The 19,953-nt window shown below is 41.8% G+C and overlaps 1 protein-coding gene across 3 annotated transcripts; it reads left to right on the top strand.

The window, feature by feature from the left end:
- The first annotated feature begins 1,400 nt into the window (after positions 1–1,400).
- fam3c (FAM3 metabolism regulating signaling molecule C) lies at positions 1,401–18,235 on the top strand. Of its 3 annotated transcripts, none has more exons than XM_071386277.1 (10): positions 1,401–1,550; positions 5,012–5,068; positions 10,019–10,123; positions 11,161–11,184; positions 11,640–11,763; positions 13,133–13,191; positions 14,134–14,184; positions 14,292–14,376; positions 14,857–14,983; positions 16,064–18,235. In XM_071386277.1, exons 2-10 carry the CDS (start codon positions 5,056–5,058, stop codon positions 16,151–16,153), a joined length of 678 nt encoding a protein of 225 aa, XP_071242378.1. In that variant the 5' UTR covers positions 1,401–1,550; positions 5,012–5,055; the 3' UTR covers positions 16,154–18,235. The 3 variants fall into 3 exon arrangements, with proteins under 3 accessions (XP_071242378.1, XP_071242381.1, XP_071242379.1); XM_071386280.1 differs by lacking the exon at positions 1,401–1,550 and adding an exon at positions 1,611–1,634; XM_071386278.1 differs by lacking the exon at positions 1,401–1,550 and adding an exon at positions 2,000–2,135.
- Positions 18,236–19,953: the final 1,718 nt, after the last annotated feature.

Genomic DNA, 19,953 nt, shown 5'->3' with positions numbered 1-19,953 from the left:
AGGATGTAAATAGTGGAATTATGCCACAATTGGACTAGATACAAGGTTGTTTTATAATGTTGGTATATACATTTAACAAAAGAAAATTTAACACAAAACATAAAATTCAGTTGAAATCGCACTGTGGATGTATATAGACTTCAGAATTGCATAGGAGGCATACTTAAATTGCAATGTACAGCCTTACCTATGGATCTTGGGTTCATGAAATTGGGTATCAGCCTATTCAGTGACACCAACAAATTACAATTTACACAAATATTAGCTTTGTTGCTCTAATTGCGGGACTTTAACTGAGGAGTATTTTTCATGCAGGAGTAATAAAGGCCTAGTTCACTAATTTTGTAAAATAAAAATATACTATTATTACTTTTTATTTGTATTTATCAGGGGCTTCCCGCGGTTATAGAACTCACTCACACTGTAGAACAGTAGGTGGAAACACAGAGCTAGATTAGAGGAACAGATGGCCATGTTCGGGTTGTAAATGGCAGCGAGTAGCGTGGATGAAAAGGAGGAAATTGAGAAAAGGTTGGAATGGCAACAGCTGTGCTGGAATGAGGACAATATGGGTGTCAGTTCTGATTATATAGAGCGGGAGAATGAGGGTCAAGGACTGAAATGGTCTGTAGTGGAGACACACAGGAAGAAGAGAGATCATGATACAGAAAGCAGTGGAGCGTCTAGGAAAGAAAGCATAAAGATGGCCACGGTTGGAAGCGAGAGTCATAATGTGTCAGAGTGGAAAGTGGTGATGGTGTTTGAAGATACCACAGGGCCTCATTTACACCCTATCCGACTAACCAATGCCTTGGAGAAAGAGATAGGTGAAGTCAAACTATCCCGGTTCATTGGAACGGTAAATTGCTAATATTTTGTGGTAGCCAGGCTCAGAAAAGGAAGATTCTGCAAATGGAAAAGCTTATTGGGATGAAGCTTAAAAGCCATATCCCTGGGGCTTATGCTAGGTTGAGGGGAGTCATCACTGGGGCCCCAATATCTATGTCCATAGTTGATATTAAAGAAAATGTGAAGGGAGGCAGAGTGATTGAGGCCAAAAGTTTGCTCAGTAGGAAAGAGGGTCAAAGAAGTGAACGTGTATCAGTGCTGCTGAGGTTTGAGAAGGTTTTGCCTAGAAAAGTACAGATAGCATTCCCTTATTTCAATGTTGTTGATATGCTGAATAATTCTAATGGTGGATTGTTTCAGCAGGTTATAGATACATTTGAATGGATTCGGGGGCTTGGGATGGGTTTTAGCAGGTATTTATTTATTGTTTATTTTCTAGGTAGACCGTGATTCATCGCAAACTTCAGGACAGTACGTAACAGTATGCACCTTAAACGTTTGTTTGCGGACCGCTATGAATTCAAGATGAAGAGAATGGCCTCACACTCCAGTACAGTAGGTGGCGGTGAAGAATGATGTTTGGTCGTTCTTTATGTTTAGTAGATTATTGAAGTACCAGAAGAGTAAATAGCGATTTTCTGAAACAGGGAAGAAGAGTCTGTCATCGTGTAGGCAAGGCTTGTAACCGTGGCGTTTCTCAGGTAAAGTTGCCAGCTATCTTGCTAACGTTCGCAGTTTTTTTTTAGCTCATGCCAATTAAATCGACTTGCTGCTGGGGCAATCAGGTTTATATAACTATTTTGAATAGGGTTGGCTAGCTAGCTACTGTTAACGGAATCTAACTAAATTGTGAATCGCTATAACTAGCTAGTTATGGCTAAATCTAACCATACCTTAACGTTACTTATTTGGGGACGGTAATTTATTCGGAAAAATTGATGTCTAGTTTGCACAGTTAGCTGACTACTGTTAGCTCGCTACACATGTTAGCCAAACACTAACACATAACTAATTGTGTAGCCAACAGAGCTGACACGATTGTTTAAACTGCACCAGGGTCGGACAGGCTTCCTATGTAGATTAAAGCTGAAATGTATAACTTCCGGTGTCGATTAAGACTGGAGCCAGCGTGAGATAAGGTTTGGAAAGCGTAGCTAGCAACCTCAATCCAAATTGTTCCAAAATGGCTGCTGTCCTGCTAACTCGCATGTGGACAACATAGCAGTCATTCAATCTTCTTGGTATGACAATTTGGACTACAAGGCATTTCCCATCCCTGTATTGAGGTATGTTTTCCGAACCATATCTCGCGCCGGCTCCAACCTTAGTGCAGCTGAGCAATCGGGTCGGGTCTGCTGGCTAACTAATTGTACAAACTAGGACGTTTTCATTCAGCTGCCCTGAATGTGTCTGTGGGGTTTTCCTTTCAATTGAGGTCTAGACAACCAGGTGAGAGGAGTTCTTTATTAATTAGTGACCTTAATAGAATGAGTTTGACACGTGCCCTGAGAGACTAACAGAGAAATGTTTACTTACGGCCCTTCCCAACAATGCAGAGAGAAAGACATGAGAAATAACAGAAAAGTAATAATAAATACACAATTAGTAACAATAACGGAGGTAGATATGTACATTTAACTAGGAATAAAATGACTCGGCAACAGGATAGATTTAAAAAACAATGGCAGCAGCGTATGTGATGAGTCGGTCAGTGCAAAAAGGGTAAATGCAGATTGTCCAGGTAGCTATTTGGTTAACTACTTAGCAGTGGCTTGGGGTTATAAACTGTTCAGGTCCTGTTGGTTCCAGATGTAACCGATGTGAAATGGCTAGCTAGTTAGCGGTGGTGCGCGCTAATAGCGTTTCAATCGGTGACTTCACTCGCTTTGAGACCTTGAAGTAGTGGTTCCCCTTGCTCTGCAAGGCCCGCGGCTTTTGTGGAGCGATGGGTAACGATGCTTCGTGGGTGACTGTTGTTGATGTGTGCAGAGGGTCCCTGGTTCGCGCCCGGGTCGGGGCGAGGGGACGGACTAAAGTTAAACTGTTACACAGACTTGGTGCATCGGTACTGCTTGCCGTGCAGTAGCAGAGAGAACAGTCTATGACTTGGGTGGCTGCAGTCTTTGAAAATGTTTATGGCCTTCCTCTGACACCGCCTGGTATAGAGGTCCTGGATGGCAGGGAGCTCGGCCCCAGTGATTGTGCCCTCTTCACCACTGTGTTGGTGTGTGGACCATGATAGATCCTTAGTGGAGTGGACACAGGAACTTGAAGCTCTCGACCTGCTCCACTACAGCCCTGTCGATGTGAATGGTGATGTGCTCGGCCCTCCATTTACTGTAATCCATGATCAAATCAAAGTTTATTTGTCACATGTGCCGAATACAACAGGTGTAGACCTTACAATGAAATGCTTACTTACAGGCTCTAACCAATTGTATGTGTGTGAGTGAGTAAAGAAATAAAACAACAGTAAAAAGACATTTAAAAATAAGAGTAGCAAGGCTATATACAGACACTGGTTAGTCAGGCTTATTGAGGTACTATGTACATGTAGGTATGGTTAAAGTGACTATGCATATATGATGAACAGATAGTAGCTGTAGCGTAAAAAGAGGGGTTGGCGGGTGGTGGGACTCAATGCAGATAGCCCGGTTAGCCAATGTGCGGGAGCACTGGTTGGTTGGGCCAATTGAGGTAGTATGTACATGAATGTATGGTTAAAATGACTATGCATATAAGATAGAGAGTAGCAGCAGTGTAAAAGAGGGGTTGGGGGCACACAATGCAAATAGTCCGGGTAACCATTTGGTTACCTGTTCAGGAGTCTTATGGCTTGGGGGTAAAAACTGTTGAGAAGCCTTTTTGTCCTAGACTTGGCACTCCGGTACCGCTTGCCATGCGGTAGTAGAGAGAACAGTCTATGGCTGGGGGCTTCGACAATTTTTAGGGCCTTCCTCTGACACCACCTGGTGTAGTAGTCCTGGATGACATGCAGCTTTGCCCCAGTGATGTACTGGACCGTACGCACTACCCTCTGTAGTGCCTTGTGGTCAGAGGCCGAGCAATTGCCGTACCAGGCAGTGATGCAACCGGTCAGGATGCTCTCAATGTTGCAGCTGTAGAACCTTTTGAGGATCTCAGGACCCATGCCAAATCTTTTTAGTGTCCTGAGGGGGAATAGGCTTTGTCGTGCCCTTTTCACGACTGTCTTGGTGTGTTTGGACCATTCTAGTTTATTGGTGATGTGGACACCAAGGAACTTGAAGCTCTCAAACTGCTCCACTACAGCCCAGTCGATGAGAATGGGGGTGTGCTCGGTGCTCCTTTTCCTGTAGTCCACAATCATCTCCTTAGTCTTGGTTACGTTAAGGGATAGCTTGTTATTCTGGCACCACCCGGCCAGCTCTTTGACCTCCTCCCTATAGGCTGTCTCATCGTTGTCGGTGATCAGGCCTACCACTGTTGTGTCGTCTGCAAACATAATGATGGTGTTGGAGTCGTGCCTGGCCATGCTGTTGTGGGTGAACAGGGAGTACAGGAGGGGACTGAGCACGCACCCCTGGGGAGCTCCAGTGCTGCGGATCAGTGTGGCAGATGTGTTGCTACCTACCCTCACCACCTGGAGGCGGTCCCGTCAGGAAGTCCAGGATCCAGTTGCAGAGGGAGGTGTTTAGTCCCAGTTTCCTTAGCTTAGTGATGAGCTTTGAGGGTGCTATGGTGTTGAACGCTGAGCTGTAGTCAATGAATAGCATTCTCACATACAGTGGGGAGAACAAGTATTTGATACACTGCCGATTTTGCAGGTTTTCCTACTTACAAAGCATGTAGAGGTCTGTAATTTGTCATAGGTACACTTCAACTGTTAGAGACGGAATCTAAAACAAAAATCCTCTAGCTGTGGATGTATTCCTGGCAATATTTAATGAGACGTCCCATTATGAACTACCATGTCTTCCTTGTTCTCAGTTAGATGGCTAAGTTAGTGAGTCATGTTTTAAACCCAGGAGGGAAGGCTAATGTCCAACTAGTAGTGTGACATGATCCTACCTAACCAGCCAAAGTTAACTAGCTAGTCAACCTTACTGTCGAACCACTGTCACTCCCGTTGTATGTCTCTCCACACTGGAGAATATTGACATGTTGCTTTGTCTTTCAACAGGGGCATACATTGTGTTGCACTCACTGCAGATTCTTGGGACCAACATGAGAGCTGGAGGTAGGTTTTGCTATAATAGGTACCTGTATTTCTGACAATTAGCATAACTTTTATCACATTTACTTGGGTCAGTGTGTGACAATTGTTTATCTTGGCTATTCTGTCTACAAACCATATTCTTCATCACAGTACAACATAGCTATGCCTATAGCCTACTTGTTTAGTTTATTAGGAACCCCATTAGCTACCGCTCATGTAGCAGCTACTCTTCCTGGGGTCCACACAACATGTACAAATACATGACAAAATACAGAACGGTAATAGACAAGAACAACATAAGATATGACTTTAATATAGAAATAAGAGGTGTGTGTGTGTGAAAGAAAGACTCCAATAGACAGCAAATACTATTTACACACTTCATATATACATTCTGATGTACAATACAGTTAAATGAGATCTTCAGAAAGAGGTGAGGTGCTGTGATACAATATGTTTCTAAATGTAACCTTAAGTAACCTCTGGTGGCAGAGCATTCCACGATGACATGTTTCTATACATAACTGAGCGACACATAAAATCTGTTTTTGGTTTGGGTACCGTGAAGAAACCCATAGTGGTGTGTCTGGGGTATGTAATTTTGAAGTGTATGCAAATGGTTAGGCATTTTCAAAAAAAATTTTTTTTCTTAGACTAGAAGTAGTCAGCTTCTCCTCAACCATGAAAGACTATCATGTTGTGTGTGTGCAGTTAAAGGCAAGGCGTTTGTTTTCAGCCAGCTGCAGCTTTGCTAGGTCTTTCTTTGCTGCACCTGACCATATTATGGGACAAGATCAAAGCCTGGTACAGTTGATCTTTGTGTCAAAAAAGCAGAACATACCACAACATACATACTGTACCGCTCACCATCTTCACAACAATGATAACTGACCATCCAATGTTACTCCTAGGAGTTCAGCTTCTTCAATGTGTAGCGGTATTGTTAGAGAGGGATGAAGATTTTGTTCTGGCGCCAGGCAGGTATTAACCCTCCCGAAAGGAGAAGAGTAGGATGGAGTAGCACTACCAGACACCAACACATCAGCAGGAGACTGCCTAGACTATTGTAGCCTGTTTGTCAGATAGCCAGTGGAGAGAAAAGATAAGACACACCATCTAAAACACGTTACATCACAGGGGTAACCCCACCAATAATACCTCATACTAGAATAATGGCAGAGCAATTCAAAGGCCACTTCATACAAACAATTGACGACAAAGAACTCAGTCATTAACCTTAGAGAACTTGCAATATTCTGTATTAAGTCCCAGTGGAGGAGTGGAGGGGTATAAATGGGTTTGTGGGGTGTGTTCATAGACAAAGGCTTTGAAATGTCCAAAAATATTCTCTGCTAAATGTCAATAGTTCCCCACAAAATCAATACAGTTCAAGCAATAATAAACAATAAACTGTCACGCAACCTTACTTTAACCTCACCATTCTGTATACATCTGGCCCTTCTTTGGACACTGTGTTAACTAACCTCCAAATGAGCTTCAATGCCATACAACACTCCTTCCGTGGCCTCCAACTTCTCTTAAACACTAGTAAAACCAAATGCATGCTTTTAACCGTTCGCTGTCCGCGTCCGCCCGACTAGCATCACTACCCTGGACGGTTCTGACCTAAAATATGTGGACAACTACAAATACCTATGTTTCTGGCTAGACTGTAAACTCTCCTTCCAGACTCATATTAAACATCTCCAATCCAAAATCAAATCTAGAATCGGCTTTCTATTTCGCAACAACGCCTCCTTCACTCACGCCGCCAAACTTACCCTCGTAAAACTGACTATCCTACCGATCCTCGACTTCGGTGATGTCATCTACAAAATAGCTTCCAATACTCTACTCAGCAAACTGGATGCAGTCTATCACAGTGCCATCCGTTTTGTTACCAAAGCCCCTTAAGCCACCCACCGCTGCGACCTGTATGCTCTAGTCGGCTGGACCTCGCTACATATTTGTCGCCAGACCCACTGGCTCCAGGTCATCTATAAGTCTATGCTAGGTAAAGCTCCGCCTTATCTCAGCTCACTGGTCATCCCCAAAGCCAGATTGGGGCTTTGCGATTTTTGCAATTCGTTCCAGTCACTGGCCGCCTTTCCTTCCAGTTCTCTGCTGCCAGTGACTGGAACGAATTGCAAAAATCGCTGAAGCTGGAGACTTATATTTCCCTCACTAACTTTAAACATCAGCTATCTGAGCAGCTAACCGATCGCTGCAGCTGTACATAGTCCATCTGTAAATAGCCCACCCAATCTACCTACCTCATCCCCATATTGTTTTTATTTACTTTTCTGCTCTTTTGCACACCAGTATCTCTACTTGCACATCATCATCTGCTCATTTATCACTCCAGTGTTAATCTGCTAAATTGTAATTACTTCGCATATATGGACTATTTGTCTACCTCACGCCATTTGCACACACTGTATATAGACTTTCTTTTTTTTCTATTGCGTTATTGACTGTATGCTTGTTTATTCCATGTGTAACTCTGTTGTTTGTGTCGCTTTGCTTTATCTTGGCCAGGTCGCAGTTGTAAATGAGAACTTGTTCTCAACTAGCTTACCAGGTTAAATAAAGGTGAAATTAAAAATTTACTAAAATGTCAACCCAAATACATCCGGCAGGGCAATAATAGTCCAGCGACACTGAACATCAAAGGGAGCGCAGTGGGGGAAAAAATACGTTTGCTGGAGCGATAGAGGGAAATTAGTGGGGGGGTGGGGGGTTAGCTGTTGACTTCAGGCTTGCAGTTGCACTGTCTGTCAGTCTGATACACCTGATGGTTTGTTTGTCAAAGCTTCGCAACACTGTTGCTACTAATCCATTCGATCAATGACAGGAGCGGTCCCCAAAGATTCCAAACACGACCTAGAGCGTTAACACCGGCGATTAACTTCAACACTTTACAAACTAATCACGCTGAAAATAAACAAGACTTCTGCAAAGAGTTAAACACACTGTCAAAACTGCCACGCCGGCCGAGAGCCTCCATACAGAGCCGGAAGAGCCATCTTTATTATCTCCCTCCTGACTGCTGCTGTGCTCTTAAAGGGGCAGCCCACGGTGAAGGCTCCGTGCAGGATTTCACTACAAGTGTTCACAACCTTTATGCACATCTCCAGTTTAGGTATAAGAGAATGCTTTGAACCAAATACAATGCTTTTTGGTTTCAGATGAATTTAACACCAGATTATTGTAATTTCCCATTCTGACACTGACTGTAAGTCCTTGCTAAGAGTCTCTGTGAGCTCCTTGGCTGTAGATGGTGATGTGTGCAATCAGCATACATAGTAATTAATTCTAACTTCTTGTAAGACAAGTAGCAAATCATTTGTTAAAATAGAGAAGAGTGACGGCCCAAGGAAACTGTCCTGAGGGATACTATTGCACATATCTGATGTTAGAGAAGCTTCCATTGAAGAACACTCTGGTTTCTGTTGGATAAGTAACTCTCCAACCGTGTGATGGCAGGTGACGTAAAGCCATTCCAAGTGAGTTTTTTTCAATAAGAAATGATGATCAATAACATAAGGCTTCACTGAAACCTAACAATACAGCTCCAACTATCATCTAATCAATTTATTTTAGCCAGTCATGAGTCATTGCAGTACAAGTTGAGTGCCTTTCCCTATATGCATGCTGAAAGTCGTCTTTATAAAATAGCATTGCGTTTGTTCAAACGCAGTTCTCCATCAGTTTACTAAAAACAGTCAGCACACTGACTGGGCGGATGTTAGAGACAGCAAAGGGTGCTTTACTATTTTTAGGTAGTAGAATTACTTTAGCTTCCTTCCACACCTGTGGACACAATCCTGGTTAAAGACATGGCAAGTTGGGGTGGCAATACCGTCTTACCATTCCCAGTAGTTTCCCATCTAGGTTGTCTATACTTGGTGGCTTATCATTGATAGATGGTAACTGTTTTTCCACCTATTCCACAATAACTTGACCAAGTTCAGAACGGCATTCCTGCTCTTTCATTATTAGGTCTTCAACACACATGGTGGTTTAAAGTTTTAACTGACTAATGTTTGTCCTCTTTGCCGGTGAAATAGTCATTGAAATGATTTGGCTATATCAAAAGGTTTTGCTAAAATGGCCCATCAACATCAATGAACGATGTAGATTTAATTGGGGTTTCTGTCCATAATGTAACTTAAGGTGATCCAAAATATTTTCCCAACAATTTATCTTGTTTTTAGTAATATTCTTATTTTGTAATTTTTTTATTGAGCCACAAAATGTCACAATTGACAGTATGTCAACCAATCAGCTGAGCAGCCTGAATTGTTTGTCACCTTTTTCTTCATCATTTCTTTGAACCATACCATTTTTCAGTTCATCGACCCAGGGGGCTCGAACAGTTCTCCGTTTCTTAACAGGTGCATGCTTGTCAACAATTGGCAAGAATAATTTTACAAATACTCCATGTGCTGCATCTGGTTCCTCCTCCTTATACACATCAGCCAACAAATGTTTTTCATCTTAAACAAGAGTCCTGAGAACATTTTGTATGATCTGTTATACATAACTTTAGACCCTACCTTTGGTACTTTTGGCTTTTCTTGTTATTGCCACAATGTTATGGTCACTACAGCCAATGGGGACTGATATTGCTTTGGAGCAAAGCTCTGCAGCATTAGTGAAGATAGGGTCAATACAAGTGGATGTCACAGATCCAACACTATTGGTTTACACTAGTTGGTTGAGTGATAACCTGGGTCATGTTACAGGCATTAGTCACAGTAAGAAGCTTCCTCTTGAGAGGACAACTAGATAACCAGTCAATGTTCAGGTCACCAAGAAAATGAATTTCTCTGTTAGCATCAGAGACCTTATCTGACATCACACACGTATTAGGCATGGTGTTAAAATGGTGTTACATTTTCTCTCTCTCCCTCTGTCTATTGATCTCTTCATTCTCTTTCTTTGGTCTATGTGTCTAATTTCCTTCAGGCATCTTGAAGTTGGCTGCATTGGTTTCGGTCTTTTTCCTGGCAGTTTTCCTTGCCTTCCAGCTGCTGGAAATTAATATGGACTTCAATTTGGGGAATGTGTTTGGTGAGTTTGGTTACAGGTGTTTTCCAGTGTTGTAACTGTGCATATCAATCTATTGCCTGATCTTGAATGGAATTCCAAAGAGAAATCACTTAGTTTCAAAGGCTATTATTTCGAATACATCGGTCAATAGATAGATTATTAATTCTTCACTGGGGATTCTAAATTTAGGCCTTCAGAAGAACCTTTGTTGTGTCTGCATACGACATCCCTTAGTCTCTGGTTGAAGCTAAATTCACACACTATGGAGACAGGAAGGCTTTGTCGTGTCTGCATACGACATCCCTTAGTCTCTGGCTGAAGCTAAATTCACACTATGGAGACAGGAAGGCTTTGTTGTGTCTGCATACGACACCCCTTAGTCTCTGGTTGAAGCTAAATTCACACACTACGGAGACGGAAGGTGCGTAGCGCAATGTTGTTTTTCGTCACAAAAGGGGTGGCTCCTTGTAATACTTTCTGGCATTCGGGCGTACTTTTGTACTACCTGGAAATTGAGACGCTCGTTATCATTCCTTCCGCAGCCGTGGGGGCAGTGTTTTCGCTCGGTTCCTTGTTCTGATCTACAGGTTATTCATTAAAGTAGCCTATTTTCTATTTGTAACCAAATATAATCTCTGCGACTGTTCAAACAGTAAACCAAACAACAAGAATCCACCCTCTCAAAATGTTTAGTTTATTAGTAATAACCAGTGATTCCAGGCTATTGTGAAGTGGTAGAACCGGCTTTAGCCAACTAGCTAGCCATGTGCTTTTATTTTAGCTGATATCTGAATGAGTACACAAGCAGGATATCAAACTGGGATAATGTTTTAGGTTTCACCGGCAAGTAGAAGAGTATTTGCTAGGGCATGTTTTTTTAAATGATAAATCTGATTTCACATGGAGATGTGGGATGCTAAAAGGCCAGATAGACAGATTTTGTGCAAAGTTCAATGTTTTAACTTTCTTAAATAAGGAACTCATGAGCTCACAGGCTAATGTCATAAAGACCTCTGAAACTTGAGTCTAACTTGTCTGTTTCTGTCCCTCCACAACAGGGTCTATGCCTGTAGAGGAAGGCCGTAAGTATACTTCAATAACTTCTCCTGTTTCATCACTTTAACCTAATTCCTGATTCCCGCAATCAATCAAGTTACATTTCTTTTTTTTTCTTCTCCCCATGGTATTTGATAATCAGGGCTGATCTTCTCTTAACAAACCATGGCAACACCTTACCATGTATGCTTAAGTGTTAGGAGCTAAGTAGTTAATCTGTGTGTATTGTATAGTTACCACCTGGCCTTTATTGTGTGTTTTGGTTCTTTAGCTGCTGAGTCCTATGTAAATAGTCTGGCTTGTTCTGTAGGTGTGTGAGTTATATTGTGCGTGTGAGAGATTCAAGCTGTGTGTGTAATAGTAGACTGTGTTTGCAGGGCCTAGATATGTACGTGTTCGCTGATATTGGGTGTGTGTTTGATGGGGGGGGGGTGCTAAAGTGTGTTGGTATTGTATACTCTATTTGGAATTCCATTCACAGCTACCAGACTGGACCGCTACAAGTGTGGCCTCTCCAAGCCATGTCCTGAGGGACACTTCTCCTTTAAGATGGCCAGCGGAGCAGCCAGTGTTGTGGGTCCCAAAATCTGCCTGGAGGACAACATGTAAGAGACATGATAGACCTATATTAACAGTACAACCAAAGACACACATCCCTCTCAACCTATATTAACAGTACAAACAAAGACACACATCCCTCTCAACCCATATTAACAGTACAACCAAAGACACACATCCCTCTCAACCTATATTAACAGTACAACCAAAGACACACATCCCTCTCAACCTATATTAACAGTACAACCAAAGACCCACATCCCTCTCAACCTATATTAACAGTACAACCAAAGACCCACATCCCTCTCAACCCATATTAACAGTACAACCAAAGACCCACATCCCTCTCAACCTATATTAACAGTACAACCAAAGACACACATCCCTCTCAACCTATATTAACAGTACAACCAAAGACCCACATCCCTCTCAACCCATATTAACAGTACAACCAAAGACCCACATCCCTCTCAACCTATATTAACAGTACAACCAAAGACTCACATCCCTCTCAACCCATATTAACAGTACAATCAAAGACCCACATCCCTCTCAACCCATATTAACAGTACAACCAAAGACCCACATCCCTCTCAACCCATATTAACAGTACAACCAAAGACCCACCTCCTCTCAACCCATATTAACAGTACAATCAAAGACCCACCTCCTCTCAACCTATACGCAGGGGCCTAATTAGAAAAAAGTATTTTTAAATAAGACATGTTTTATCCCCCCCCACACACGCACACAAATAACCTTGCACTTGACTTTTCCTACTAGCACTGACTTTGCTGATTACTACCTTTTATTTGAAAGAATTTACAGCACTTACTACGACTTATGTGGTTGTCTCACCTAACTGTCTTAAGATGAATGCACTAACTGTAAGTCGCTGTGCATAAGAGCGTCTGCTAAATGACTAAAATGTAAACATCTATTGCCAGGTAGATTCTAGATATCTAGAGTGCAAGGCTGACACAATAGGATATTCTACAACACAATTATCCATGTCTGTTCTACAGGATGCATTTCTATTCTTATTTTATAGATTCCTAGACAGACTAGCGTAGACCGGTATGAACTATCTCGTAACTGAGGTGGGGATTCAATTTAAACATGCCTGAAGCAACCTGTTGACTGTTAACCCTCTATTTAATTAACTGTTGACTCTTGTGGCATTCTGCATCCATGTTATTGAATTCCAATTCCTCAGGCATTGCTTGAAGGGAATCAAGTCTGGTTAGGAATAAGGCTTTTATTTATTTTTGTGTCGACGCTATACGACCAGGGTGTGACAAGTCTCAGTACAGTGGTGAAGAAAGCCACACGACCAGGATGGGACTAACCTAACCACAAAGTACCCAATAAAATAGATGCAGGCTCACTGTCACAAGGCTTCTTTTGTCCTTTCAGATTGATGAGTGGCGTCAAGAACAACGTGGGCAGAGGAATTAACATCGCCCTGGTTAACGGTAAACCAGCCTTGTCACTGCTACATACCATAGACAAACAGTACTTCTCCTTGTAGTCAAATCGGTTGTTTTACATGATTACATCTGTGAGTAATATGACATTTGAAAATGACATCTGGTGTGTGAAACATTTACTTTGTTCAGGGATTGGCAGCTCGAGTCCTTCGAGGATGTGTAGAATGCGTAGATGGCTGTTAGTGCTGGGCTGGAACAAAAGCCTGCATACAACATGGCCCCTCTGGACTGTAGTTGCCCATCCCTGCCTTGGTTAACTACTTCAATACTAACCCGTCCATACCGCTGTTCATACACACTGAGTGTACAAAACATTAAGAACACCTTCCTAATATTGAGTTGCACCCCCTTTTGCCCTCAGAACAGCCTCAATTTGTCAGGGCATGGAATCTACAATGTGTCAAAGCGTTCCACAGGGATGTTGACTCCAATGTGGTCCCACAGTTGTCAAGTTGGCTTGATGTCATTTGGGTAGTGGACCATTCTTGATACACACTGGAAACTTGGTGTGAAAAACCCAGCAGCGTTGCAGTTCTTGACACAAATCGGTGTGCCTGCCTGGCACCTACTACCATACCCCGTTCAAAGGCATTTAAATATTTTCCTCTTGCAAATTCACCTTCTAAATGGCAAACATACACAATCCATGTCTCAAGGCTTAAAAATCCTTTTGACCCGTCTTCTCCTGTTCATCTACACTGATTGAAGTAGTATAGTGACATCAATGAGGGATCATAGCTTTCACCTGGTCAGTCGGTCATTGAAAGAGGTGTTCTTAATGTTTTGTACACTCAGTGTAAACAGTACTTTCCATTGTCGTTGAATGTACTATTCACTAATGTACTACTATGCATGTACTATTCATGATAGGAGTTAGCCTGTGAGCGTACATTACCTTGTCGTGAACAAGTTGTTTGTTCTCCACAGGAAAGACAGGGGACCTCATCAAGACAGACTACTTTGACATGTGGGCGGGAGGTGAGGCCTTAGTTTCAATTAGATTTCCTGTGTTGTTTCCGTGTCATGGTGCTCTTGACTAGGCAGGCGGACTAGGCAAACCAGTCTTGTATTTGTTGTGTGGGCAGATGTCAACACGCTCATCACATTCCTGAAGACTATTGAAGAAGGAACAGTAGTGATGATGGCCACGTTTGACGATTCGGCCTCAAAGTAGGTGTTCCTAACTGAAAAAAGATACACATTCAGCATTTAACTTCTCCATGAATTCTTAGATTATAATTTTAAGCTTAGGCAAATACTTCAGTTGTGTCTTGATCAATCTGTTTCGTTCCTCCAGGGACTGAATTGAACCCTTGTAGACAAATGACTATCACTTAAATAAACCCATTAGCTGACTGCGGGGAAATGTAAATGAATTTCACCATAACTGCTGATATTAAAGGAGTAGTCACCAATTACTGATGTATAACAATGGTGACTAAGAGAAAAGGTTCTAGTAAAGGAAAGAGTGGTAGGTAGAGATATTTAAGTGTCTAGTCTACAGACTCTCCATGACATTCTAGCTGTGTATTCACTATCAAATGGGGAGGGACTACCTGAACTTGTCCAATAAGAAATGTTTTATTTTTACTGTGAAACGTTTCGCTACGGTGTGCACAAATGAATACGACCCTGCTTTGCGGTCCACAGGCTGAACGACGAGTCCAAGAAGATGATTGGTGAACTTGGCAGTTCCAGCATCAGCACATTAGGCTTCAGGGACAACTGGATCTTTGTGGGAGGCAAAGGGATCAAGACCAAGAGTCCCTTTGAGCAGGTAACTTTAACCCCCCCTTTTAAATCTTTATCCTCCTTAACCTGGTTTGTTCACATTTTTTTCTTTCTGGTCTGTTCACATGGGACTTTTTCACCTCCCCGTTGAAATATCATGGCTTCAGTGGAGCACAACCGATGGAACTTTGTCATGATTTATCATAATACAGACTAATTTTCCAGCCCTGTCATAAAGAGTTGCTCGACATCCAGATGCAGTTCATACATGTCATCGTCTACAACCCTCAGACTCAACTCTGGACCTCCAAGCCAGTCCCGCTGCATCTTTTCATTGTTCCCCTCTAATCAGGGACTGATTTAGGCTCGGGACACAGTGTGTGTGTGTGCAATTAATTATCAGGTAGAACAGAACCAGCAGACTCCGGACCTTGTAGGGCAAGAGTTGAGCACCCCTCGTCTACAACGTCACAGATGTCATCGGAGGATTGATTACCTAGCGAGGCAAGGTGAAATATCCCAAATGGAGCTAGATAAAGCCAGAACAATCTACTTGTTGAGCATAGCTCTAGTCATCAGTCTGGTGATCATGGTCATCACTCACTGTTCAGTTTGTCAAGGTCCCGACATCAGCGTATAACTATCCTGCAACGGGGCTATTTGACGCGAGAATGCACGAGTGAATCACTCGAACGTGACGTTTGTTTGTAAACAACAAAATTGCTCTATAAGATATGTAAAACACAGCCGCTCCATGATTTTAGGTTTGGTTCTTTACCGTTCTGAACTATTGATTTCATTATCTGAGATACACCAGAGAAGACAATTTTGAGAATACTGTCTTTATACATTTCCATCTGACCCTTGAACATGTTGTCCCAGAGTGAACAGGCACTCCTTCAATATTGACTTTCCATCCTCCCTTATGTGTCCTTGGGACATTGTTTGTGATCGCTGTGCCGGTACACACACAGCCTTATCAGACAAGAGGGGCCATGCATTGTGCTTCCCAAATGGCACCCTATTCCCTTTGTAGTGCACAAAACACTTGCATTATATAGGGAATAGGCTGCCATTTGGGATGCTGACATTGGGTCTCATCCAAAACCTCTCTCTGCCTCTACAGCACATAAAGAACAACGCCGACACCAACAAGTACGAGGGCTGGCCCGAGGTGCTGGAGATGGAAGGCTGCATACCCCAAAGACAGGAGTGATCTTTTCACTTGAACCCTCGAAAGTTCCCTTCATAGCCGACACCTTCACGCCTTTGGATGCGTCTCCCATTCTTCTCTTAAAATAGTATACTTGCAGACTTTCCTATGATGGCTCTAATAATGGTGGAACCTCCCTCCACCCAATGCTAACACCAACGCAGCCTTTGTATTTTAGAGACTGTCCCTCTGCGTTGCAGCTGTCAATGTTTGCAGCAATCAGTGTTTGACGTCAGGGAGCATCCTTGTATCTTCCTGTGTTTGTGTGTGTCAAGGTATTGTCTATTTATAGAAAGAGGAATGGAAGGGTAGCTGGTATGGCAGAAATTCCTGTTATTGGTTATTCAGCAGAATGTACCAAGATCACTGTGAAATTTGTAAATAGAACTAGAAAAAAGTAGCAAACTTTTGAACATCCGTATTGTAATATAAGATCTAGGAAAGCAATATGGCTTAAGATCCTTGTTAAGAGTGAATTTATATTATAGCTTTTTATCTTTAGTGATTGGTCTTTTTTTAAATTGTTATTTTTTGTGTGGTTTGGGAGTGGAATGAATGAGGAAGCATATAGCTAAAGCTTGTTAGTGGGGATTTTGACTTGGGGGTCATGGATGGGGGTCGTGTACGTAAGTGTTTCAGTAAAAATCTATAGATAGTTGAGGGAAATATTTAGCTGGTTTTGCTGATTTGATAAACAAATCACTTGGGATTTTATTGGCACCTTGACAGCCTTGGAAAAACCATTCAAGAAATAGATTGATACGTTACAAAGATGACTAGGTTTTGATTTTGTGGCTAGATCTTACTTTCCCCAGTATCTCTGGTGTACTTTAAAGACTACTAACTCTGCATCACATCTCTTCCACTTGGCTCTCCTAAAGCTTTGATTACCTCATTGCGACTGACTTTTTTGTTCTTATCATATAATGCAAGAACTGCCTAGGCTGAAGCACATAGCTTTTAGCTGAGTTACTGCTGGCTTTTGCCACATTGCATCATGTCCCCCCTGGATCTTCAATGAGCGGTCTCAGTACCACTACCACTGTTCATTAGCTGTGGTCATATTAGCTACAATTCAACACAGCTGTCATTTTGTCACACTTGGAATGGAGTAAGCTACATATATAAAAAATAATACATTTGAGGTTTTATTTATCTAAGCAAGTCAGTTAAGAACAAATTCTTATTTATAATGAAGGCCTACACCGGCCAAACCCGGACGACGCTGGGCCAATTGTGCGCCGCCCTATGGGACTCCCAATTACCGACCAGTTGTGATACAGTCTGGAATGGAACCAGGGTGTCTGTAGTGACTCCTCAAGCACTGAGATTCAGTGCCTTAGACCGCTGCACCACACAGTGGATTAATTCCTGTTCTGTGTGAAGTTGAATCCATTGGGAGATTTTTGCATAGGCAATTATGTCATGTGCTTTAACTACGGTAACAGCTGGTGCTGAAAGCAGCACACGTTTCAGAGTGTAATGTAAAACTCTTGTTGCCTGAAACATCTCACCTCGGTCTCAAATGGCAGGAATACAATCCTGGTTCCAGTTCTGTTTGCATTTAGGGCAGTACATGTAATCTAACACAATATGATTGTGGAGGCTATTCTGAAACCTGTTCCCCCATCCACTTGTCTATGGAGTCATTGAAGGATTTCCCCTTTTGTCTTGACATTGGCAAGATATTTTAACACAATGAATCCTCCACATTGCCTTTTAAAAAAGATCTGTGTTCTGTTTTTTGGTTTCATTTGAAGACCTTGAGTGAAGTGAAAAGGCCAAATCGATACCCCATCGATGCCATTCCAAAAACAAGTGTGCCCTTCCTGCTCTTAATGGAATTCATCCCACCAATGTGCCTTGTCTGACTTACAAATCCATAGACAGTCTATGTAATATTCCCTATTTCTGCATCTCTACTAAACTACTGATTTGTTAATCATATTTGTTGTTGCAAGGGAGTTAAATGGGGAACAATTCTGATAATTGTGACTCATTTTGTTGCAATGTCTTACATCTGTATCGTGAAACATTTCAAACAACTTACCATTCATGAGTATGATTAATAAAGCTCAACCTGTCTTCATTGTATGTGTGACATTTATTTAGACAGAAGTCCTGAATTTGGTAAGTATTTCTCTCAATGCCTTTAACATCTTAAATCCTATATGTTGGCAGGAAGTTGACTTGATTTTAGGGCTGAAAGGAGTCCATCCGGCTTCTTCACCTGTGTGGTCGTATGAGGGGGTGCGGAGGCATATTTCTGTCTGTAATAAAGCCCTGTTGGTAGGGGAAACTCATTTTGATTGGCTGTACCTGGCTCCACAGGGCCCTTGCCCAGTCATGTGAAATCCATAGATTAGGGCCTAATGAATTTATTTCAATTGACTGAATTCCTTATGAACTTTTACTCCGTAAAATCTTTGAAATTGATACATGTTGCGTTTTATATTTTTGGTCAGTATAGTCATCTGCATCAATCTGGCTTGTTTTCAGGAGGTTGCATCATACTCCATGTTGCAGATGGAAATGGCATGAATAGATATAGCTCTCTGTTTTGTTACTGTGACACTGTCTTTTCTACATAGCCTAATGTTTCTAAACTAAGAACCTTCCACAAGGTTGTCGTGATTCTATTATATAATAACCAAATACCCTATTCTCTTTGTAAAAGGTCAGCAATAATTTACCACCTGGTTTTTAATAAGAATTATAAACTGGGTGGTTTGAGCATCTGTGGTATATCAGACCGTCTACCATGTGTATGACAAAACATTTATTTTTACTGCTCTAACTATATTGGTTACCAGTTTGCTGTTATAATAAGGCACCTCAGGAGTTGGTGCTATATGGCCAATATACCACTGCTAAGGGCTGTATCCAGGCACTCCATGTTGTGTCGTGTTTAAGAACAGCCCTTAGCTGATATTGGCTATATACCACATGCTTTCGGGGCTTATTGCTTAAATATATGACTGACTGTGGCTATTGTTGGCATGTATTTTGAATGCATACTTGTACACAATGCACATCACATCTACACACCTGTGTGGTTTCCACGCCAACAACGCTCTAATCAGATCACTTGCAGGTCATGCACGTGATGTTACTGACCTTGCGCCCAACCTCTGTAAAATAAAGTTTGTGTTTTCAAGTGTCATGTTGACAAGCAAAAACATTGTAACTAGTAAATAATTAAAACAATACATTTGACAGTGAAAACAATGTACAAAGCAGAAGAATCACTGGTAAGATGCAAAATATATTTCAACTGTAGGCATATGCCATTTTCTTAACAATTTGGGGAGTGCTTTGTCTATGGAGCCAGATAGCTGCCAAAAGGTTGAACGTCGTAAGAAAATCCATACGTATATTGTTAGGATCGTAAGAAAAGCCATGCATGAAACGTAAACGTAAAATTTAATCTGTGAACAAACGGCATGTTACGACTACGGACTAACATTTTAGGCATGAATAAATATTGTGTTGCAATTCTGATGTACAGTAATACCTTTCAGAGTTTTGGCAGTTTCATCTCACCAACAAAAAAAAGTACACCAAACGGCCTGTGAGGAGTGATACGTGAACAAGCATAACGCAGTATAAAAGAACAGGGAAACCAGAAAGATATCTTGCACATTTTCAAGTTAAGTCTCCATTCTCTATTACTCGTCAGTTGAGTTCACATTTAGGTAGCTAATGTAATGGATGTGTTTGCCAGGGCAAGTCTAGATAGTGCTATCTGTATTATGTCTACAACAGTGAAGTTTCAGTCTGCTAGGTTTCTACAGCATGGGCAC

Source organism: Salvelinus alpinus, chromosome 37, assembly GCF_045679555.1.
Source record: "Salvelinus alpinus chromosome 37, SLU_Salpinus.1, whole genome shotgun sequence".
NCBI classification, from domain to species: domain Eukaryota; kingdom Metazoa; phylum Chordata; class Actinopteri; order Salmoniformes; family Salmonidae; genus Salvelinus; species Salvelinus alpinus.
This window is presented reverse-complemented; position numbering and strand designations above follow the sequence as displayed.

Coding starts and splice junctions, on each gene's coding strand:
- fam3c (XM_071386277.1), top strand. Junction 11,764..13,132: donor ATCTGCCTGGAGGACAACAT/GTAAGAGACATG, acceptor TTGTCCTTTCAG/ATTGATGAGTGGCGTCAAGA. Junction 14,185..14,291: donor CTTTGACATGTGGGCGGGAG/GTGAGGCCTTAG, acceptor TTGTGTGGGCAG/ATGTCAACACGCTCATCACA.